The sequence below is a fragment of the Alligator sinensis genome, unplaced genomic scaffold (genome assembly GCF_000455745.1).
Source record: "Alligator sinensis unplaced genomic scaffold, ASM45574v1 scaffold198_1, whole genome shotgun sequence".
Classification (NCBI taxonomy): domain Eukaryota; kingdom Metazoa; phylum Chordata; order Crocodylia; family Alligatoridae; genus Alligator; species Alligator sinensis.
The window spans coordinates 3,070,693-3,078,849 of record NW_005841906.1 but is presented as its reverse complement, the minus strand read 5'-3'; the positions used below and the strand labels follow the sequence as shown (position 1 = coordinate 3,078,849).

The window sequence follows — 8,157 nt, the reverse complement described above, 5'->3', positions numbered from 1 at the left end:
TGTGTGTGTGTGTGTGTGTGTGTGTGTGTGGGGACCAACCCCAAGGTTTATGATTTAACTTCATTACAGTGCTTCAATCCGCCTAATAAACCAGAATTTTAAGGATCCCAAGTTGGACATTTGTAGCCAACATGTGTATAAACTGGGATTGCCAAGAATGATAGACCTGTGGTATTCTGGCAGCAGATTCATTAGTTCTGACAGGATCTTGGGTTCAAGACTAGCATACAAGCAAGAATTTTAGGATTTTTTTTAACATTTTGCCTCATAGATTATTATGGATACATTCAAATGTTTCACTTGATAGGACATGTGAGGTGAGAGAAAAAGAGGATTGCTACTGTGCTTCTTTCTGACTCATTCTGGGATTTTTTTTTTTTTAGTTTTGTTGAACATCTTGTAGGAATTAGGTATGTTAAGAGTTGGAAATGGTATTGAGCTTAATCTCAGTTACATAAGGTAATAGTGTTTCATCAAAAATCAATTCATGAATGGTTTTGATTTTGTTTATGGTCAACATTTATCAGCAGACACAAAAGGCTGTTGATCTTCATCTCCCCTGGTGGTTGGAAATTATGGCAAGAGTGATGACAGGACAACAATCTTGCATGATAATGTATCATGTCAGACAATAGAGAAAGAAGGGGAAGTGTTGTAGATTCCTCTTGGAGGTCCCATGCCCCCTAAAAGAGAGACTGCGCTGTCCTATTATCGAGAAGTTTTGTGAAATGGTCTATATACAGATGGAACTGATTGCAGCAGACTGCTAGAATGACAGATCAGCATGAGTGGATAACTTTGCAGTAAAATCAACTTAAAACATAGGCAAACTGAAAAAATAATTGCAAGCCAACAACTAGCAGAAGGATTTGGAAGCATGAAGTAACTTTTTTTTTTAAATAAATTGATTCAAATTGACGGTGTCCTTGTTCTCAAGACTTCTGAAAGTTGCTTTTGTTTGGTAAAACCATTACTGCCTTGTCCTTTGTTTTGCAAACCTACAGCATATTAATACTTTTTTGTACTAGTGCAGCATTTTCTATCTTTCCAGATCAGACACACAGGTGAAGCACTGTCTAGTGTCCAAAACTTCTTAATTTTAAGTACTATTTTACTGTGGAGTAAAAAACTTGGTAGCAGCACAGATGTAGATGCTGCCCTGGCTGGCTGGCTGCCTGCCAGCTAGCCCCCACACTGAAGCACTCTCATGCCTCAGCCAGCCCTTCCACTGCATGTTGAGGCAGGAGAAGCAGCCCCGGGCTGGCAGGCTGACCCCCAGAGCCTCCTGCCAGCCGGGGCTGCTCCACCCCAGCTCTACATGCTGCACATGAATAAACTGTAGAGCTTATTGCTCCAAAGTTAGTTGTTTCTGGGTGCACATTCAAATGGCATGCCTGGGAGCAATAAAATGTGGAGCAATAACCTCTGCAATTTATTCATGCACCATAATTGTATGTGTAGATGTGCCCACTGACTTCTTTTATAGTGCTGAAAAAGTGACTTGTCCCCTTTCTCTCACTTTCCCCATCTGCAATATAAGAATAACTATTATTTATTTTCCTTGCTATAACCCCTGGCAGCCTTCATCACAGACCAAAACTTCACTGTCACAGGAGCTGCTTTACAAAGAGAACAAAAAGATGGTCCCTGGCCCAGAGAGCCACATGTACTTTCCTGCCTTGCAAAGGAGTTGTGCTGACTGATTAATAATCATAAAGCAATTTTTTCTTTTTTAAGCAAAGCTTTGAAAAGACTAGTCTGTTTAAATACAACGTAGCAGTGTAAACAGGTAGAAGAAAAGAGGGAGATTGGTTCACTTGATGGAAAGGAAGGCTGTACAGGATTTCATGTGGGAAACTGCAATTTTTCACACAGTAATTGCTTTCTGAGAAAAAACAAAAAGGGCAGTATTCTGAGCTCTGGAGCTTCATAACATTTTTCAGCATTTTGCCTTTTGAATCATATCACAGCTATAAGCAGAAAAGGAGACTATCCAAAATGTTTATAGAATGTTCATGATTTAAAAGTAATTGAAAGGTTTGTTTTCTTTTTCTATTACAGCAATTTTAGTATGATAGCATCTGACATTTACAGTTGACAGTATTGCTTGTAAGGGTGCATTAATCATTTTTTTTCTCCTTCTAAAGGAGATCTTTATGAAAAGTTAGCAAAAAAAACAGTTCATACCTTGGGCTTGTCCCTTCTAATTCTTTAAATGTACATTAGCTCCTTATGCAAAGAAAAACTGTAACTGCTAATATCTGAGGGCATTTATACACATGCTCTGGTTAGGGGGGAGGCTTTAGTTAGACCGGCTCTGTGAGCCAGTCTAATTAAAGCCCCCGGCCTCCGAAGTGTCTTGTGTATCACCGTGCCTGCCGTTCAAAAAGGCAGCAGGAGCACTCTAACTAAAGTTCATCAAAAGAACTATAGTTAAAGTGCCCCCACTGCCATTTTGAAGCATGGGGACACTGATATACAAGCTGCTGGAGTCTGCTGGAGCACAGTAATTACCATACTCCAGCAGACTAAATGAATTGAGTCTGCTCCTATATGCTGTAATTAGAGTGTGTTAGAGCAGCCTCACTGCTCGTGTATAGGCACCCTGAATACCACTGAAATAAACAACTAGATATGCAAATAAAAATGGCTTTTAATACCACATCAGATGTCTGAAGCTTTGATGATCAAACCTTCATGGGTGACTGGTACCAACTGAGTCGGGGGGGGGGGGGGGGGGGGGGGGCGTGCCCCCCCCCCAGTGACCAGTCAGCAGGTCCCCCCGTGGCCAATCTCGCGGGCCAGGGGGTGCCCCGTGGCCAATCGCACTCACCTGAAAGTGGCCACATACCTCCCGAAAGTAGCTGCAGTCACTTCCAGGAGCGCCGCAGCCGTTTCATCCAATGCTTCATTCCAGCCGGCACTCACAGTGGGGACACAGGAGCTCCTGCCTGCCCCCCCACCCATCACCTAAGCGGGAAGCACAATTTGACATGGGGTGCACCAGCGCTCCTCAGGGGGTGCACATGCACCACTGTGCATCCCATACGCATTGCCATTGCAGACCTTTCTAACATAATAAAACACGGGACAAAAATCATCCTGTATCTTTAAAGATTAAGCTACACAGTGCTGGACTTTTAGAAGAAAAATTATTCTAATTGACCTGGCCTAGAATACAAGTATTTTCTATATATTTACTAATTGGTTCCAAAATACATATACTCCCTATGATCAGAGAACTGAGGAAGAATGTTGTGCATTTGAAAGCTTGTCTAACTTTATCCCAACTATATGGTGGGTTAAAAGGTATCATGGTAAGAAATACTTGAGATATGCAAAAAGTGCAGTACAAAATTAGACAAGCACAAGTCTATCCACTCCAATCCAATTTATGTATTCTCACAGCCCTCAATAACTAAAATTAATGCAGACTTTCCCCCTCAACTCCATTGAATTAATGAAGCCAGATAATTATGTTAATAACCAGTTGTTTTTCTGTGTTAATGGCACTTAGCAGGTTGGTGTGTGTGATTGTCCATCCTGAAGAAGAGTGAATTAGATTAATACTTTGGTACTTGAGAGAATTAATGCAATTTGATCATCGGTATATTTCAGAACAGTCTGGCAAGCACATTGACTGAGAGAGATACTTTGTGGGGTTGAAAATTTAAAGCAGTAATGCCTCAAAATACTTTACTTCTCTTGACAGAAAGGTATTTACTGAGGCTGTTGTACTGAATAAATTGATCGCTGGTTCTGGGGTGTACTAATAATCTTCTAGTGAGGTTCTGGTTTCAGAGGGATAAGGTCAAACATGTGCCCAGGGTTTAGATGCTTCCCCAACTTCTTAGGTTAGGAAAGCTGGGATGAAAGCTTTGCAAGAGGTTTCCTTGTGAGATTTCTAGGGCTTCTTGTCACCTCAAGATACCCAAAGGATGATCTCACAAACTAGTCTGCAACCCCTTATGCTCCCAGAAAGAAGCAGAAAATGCAGAGACTCATGAAATTTAATGTAATCACTAGAAAAGATTCGTGTTAGATTTTGCAAAGAGTTTTGACAAAGATCTTATTTTATTAATCCTTGCCTGGGTCACTCATGAGCTAAAAACAGATGACCAGTTTAATCCAGGAGTTGATTAGTCGGAGATCTGACTTCCAACAAAAAAAGGCCTGGGACAGTCATTTACACATGAGCTTTATATGGCAATTAACTTGAATTAGCCATGGATGTTCTAAGGCAAAGTGTTAATTCAGATATTTCGCAGGTACTTAATGTGGGACAGTGGGCATCTGTGTAAGGTCTGGGGAAACTGTCTGTTTCTAGCCATAATGTTTATTCCTGCTTTCTTTCTGATTGCACATGGTGTCCAAAGTCGCCAATAATACTCGATTTAGAAGCATCCAACGAGTGTAGTCAATTTCACTGTATTGTAATTGCCTAGCTGAGAGTTTGACACTGATTTTGCAGAGAGTCTTTTGTAGCACATATGTGCCACAGTGTAATGAATGAATAGTTGACACTTAAATAGTGGCAATGGTCTTCAGCCAAATTGCTGAGAGGTGCAAATGTCTAAATAATAACAGATTATCTTCTATTTCACTTTCTTTTCCCTCTTGCCTAGACAAAAATAAATCAGCAGCTAACTATGCTGCTTTGTATTTACAGGACACAGCAGTTATCATTTGGCATAACCCTAAGTCATTGCACTTTTTCAGCAACCTTAATGCTGTTTTCTGAACAAAGATAGATGCCCTATATAATTTTAGTTATTAAGACTGACAGACCACAGATCTAAGAAACACAGAGCAACCAAGAAACACAATTAAAAGCTGATCTCCTAACTGCAGCAGATGTAGGAGATATTGTGCCGAGTATGATGTAAGCTTTGATCATATCTTGTCATGTGCACACATGTATATAGCAAGTACTCCAGGGACCAAAAAAGTCTCAAGAGGGTGGACTCTTTAAATCGCTAGCTTACCCTGGATTATATTTATTATAAAGTGTTAGATCAAATGGCTGCTTTAAAATACTGGCCTTCAGATGGAAAATGGCAAAGCTCCTAGCAATGATACTCCAGCTGCTATTTTTAAATGAAACTACAGCTTCTACAGATCAGGTGATGAAGCTTGTGGTCTGCATGTGACTTTATGGTGTTGTGATTGTTTTGCTCCAGGGTCTGTTTTGAAGCCATTCCTGGTCATAAAGAAATGATACTTAAGGATGGTCATTTAGGACAGATGGACACTAAAAAGAGATCTAATTAAGTCTACAGATATTTAATAATACAGAGCCAAGGACGAGGTTACAGTTGCATGCAGATCAAAAGTAATTGGTTGTCCCTTGCAAGCAGAAAACAGGTATTTGGACTCAGGATTTCAAACAGATATTAGATGGATCATAAATTTAATAGCAAACTCGTAAGTCCTGTATCAAGATAGCTTAACTTAACATAGTTTTGACTCTAGTTGACTTCCTGCCCTTGGGGCAGGGGGCTGGACTTGATGATCTTCCAAGGTCCCTTCCAGCCCTAATGTTTATGAAATCTATGAAACATTTGCTATTAATCTTTCTAACATCAGCTACTTTGCTGCTACACTGTGCATTTTAAATCTTTACATTCTGTTTGAAAAGCATCATTTCAGAGATGCTGTATTTGTCCAACAGCAATAGAAAGATCCCTTCCCCCATATACCAGCTTCATCATCAGTCACACAAGCAAACAACGCCCCTTGCTGTTGTAAAGCATTTCAATTTTTATTTCAAAACCAAGCGTCTTTCAACTGGGCAAAAGGTCTCCCTCAGAATGGGACTTGTGCAAAATCTGAAATGTGTAAGAAAGTTATTAATGACCAAATGCCATAGAATCATAGAAATCATGAAGAAATGGGGCTGGAAAGGACCTTCGTAGGTCATCTAGTCCAACCCCCTGCCTTCCCTCATCCGCCCCTGCCTGCCTTCATCTGCGCCTCCCTGACCTGCTGTCTTTCTTCCCTTGCTGCACTGATTCCTACCCATTTGCTAAGAGCTGCATTTCTTCTCCCTCACAAGCACAGAAGGATCCAGGCTGCACCCTGGTGAGGGTATCCCTAGTAGCTTATGCTGAACAGGCTGGGGGCAGGGTTTCACTGGGCAGTGTCCACTAGCTTCTTGGACTTGTTTGAGGGCTAGTGGGCAGTGGCTCATGTGCTCTGCTTGGTGTTCCCCCTTGGAGCACTTGTTATTAACCTCTCACCCTCACTTCTGTCCCTGCTAGTTGTCCCAAGAAACCTGCTGGTGTACACTTGATAGCTCCCTCTAACAATAGGGAGGAGCGATCCATTTCTGTTTGGGCCCATGCCCATGATTCTTTTGTGCATCAAATATGCCAACCCCCTGCCTGAGGCAGTATCGTCCCGATCTGAACCATCCTGTACAAATCCATAATCTAAGCTCTTAGTAAAACGACTGTTAGCCCTGATGCAGCTCAAGACATGACATCCTAACCTGCCACAGGTAAAGCAGGGGGACCACGGCAGCCAAATGTGCATCTGAAACATGCCTTGCCTTAGCTTAACAAGGCAGTACTACTGTCTATGCTCTCTCAAAAATTAGCCATTTCCCACCCTCCCTTCAACCTTCTCCTGCTTGCTTCTGGGCTGACACTCCAAAGGACAGCTCTGAAAAGAGAGAAAAGTGGCTGGAAATAACTGAGCAGAACAGCAAGCCCATTGCTGTGGCAATGGTTGCTGCTGCCGATTAATTAATGTTGGGCTACTCAGCCCCAAAGCCCATTCCCATAAATGAAGTTTATTGACAACATTTCATAGAAACAGAACATTAGCTGCCGTGATTTCCCTGCTTTACCTGTGCAGGTCAGGGTGCTAGGTCTGCGTTGTGTCAGAGTTGATGGTAGTCTTCGGTACAGTTTACATTATGGATTGTACAAGATGCTTTGGATCAGGATGGTCCTGCCCCATGCTGGGGTTAGACTAGATGACCTCTGGAGTTCCCTTCCAGCCCGGCTTCTCTGCGATTATGATTTTCCACTGAGAATAACAGGCCACGTCTACATGAGATACTGACTGCAGTCATTTAGTACTTGTTTATACAAGTACTAAAGTTTATGCAAGTACTAAATGACTGTGCAGTAGCCTGTGTTACTGCACAGTATCACCGATGAACAGCTTTTTCGGGGGACGCTGACTATGCAGTAGCCCAAGATGAACTGGGCAGGCAGGACTGAGAAGTCTGTTTAGAAGGGCACTGCTTGGATCTTCTCCGCCCCGCAGTGCACTGGAAGGCGTTGTGACTAGGCTGCCATTTGGGCCAAAGGCTCATAGGCTTGACGGCTGCTTTCTAGCTCCTAACCCCAGTAGTGCTTCAACCTCAACCCAGCAGCAGCCAGTTTGGAGGGGAAGCGTCTCACTTTTGAAGCAGAGCAAGCGGAGCAGAGGAAGGGAGAGGAGAGGTCCCCCAGCCTGCAGCCTGCCCTCCCTCGTGGACCCACCTGCAACCCCTCAGCCAGGTCCATGGCTCAAGGACTGCACTCTGCAGTCACCTCACAGCCCACCTAAGCTGCAGGACAACTCATCTCCCCAGCCCAGGGACTGTCTGGGCCAGCCACCTATCGCCAACAAAATGCTAGGAGGGCTCTGCTTCTTAAAACTCATGTGAAGAGCCCAAGGGCCTGGCCCTCCACCTGGGCCCTCTCAAGCCTGTATTAACAACCTTTTATAGAAGCAGGACATTGGGTGCTGTGGCTCCCCTGCTGGGGCACCTTGGTGTGTGCTGTGTCAGGGTCTCACGCAGAGGTTATATTAGGGCTTGCAGGGCTGATCAGGGGTTGGACTAGATGACCTGTGGAGGACCCTTCCTCCCAGCTTCTCTGTGATTTTATGAACTTTAGCCAGCGCCTGCCCCTGCCAGGGCTCAGCTATGGCACTGCCCTGCTGCCTCAGGCACTTGCTGAGGGCGGGCTTTCTGCTCCCCTCACAGGCGGGGCCCCAACGGCTTGGAATGAAGAGGCGGCGGCGGGGCGGGCGGTTGGAACGGGACAGACGTTCCGGGCCGTTGGCTCACCGTGCACCACCCCGAACCCCGCTACGTCACCACCCCGGCCCGCCTACTCTGCGCACGCGCAACTGCCCCTGACGGGCGTGGCTTGTTTGCCC

General features: G+C 44.1%; 1 protein-coding gene across 1 annotated transcript in view; it reads left to right on the top strand.

The window, feature by feature from the left end:
- The first annotated feature begins 4,226 nt into the window (after positions 1-4,226).
- The window catches only part of SAYSD1 (SAYSVFN motif domain containing 1), a 6,139-nt gene continuing 2,208 nt past the window's right edge, over positions 4,227-8,157 (top strand). The window contains exon 1 of the mRNA XM_025197824.1: positions 4,227-4,268. Within this exon, the coding sequence (XP_025053609.1) occupies positions 4,227-4,268 (42 nt within the window). The remainder of the gene's footprint in view (positions 4,269-8,157) is intronic.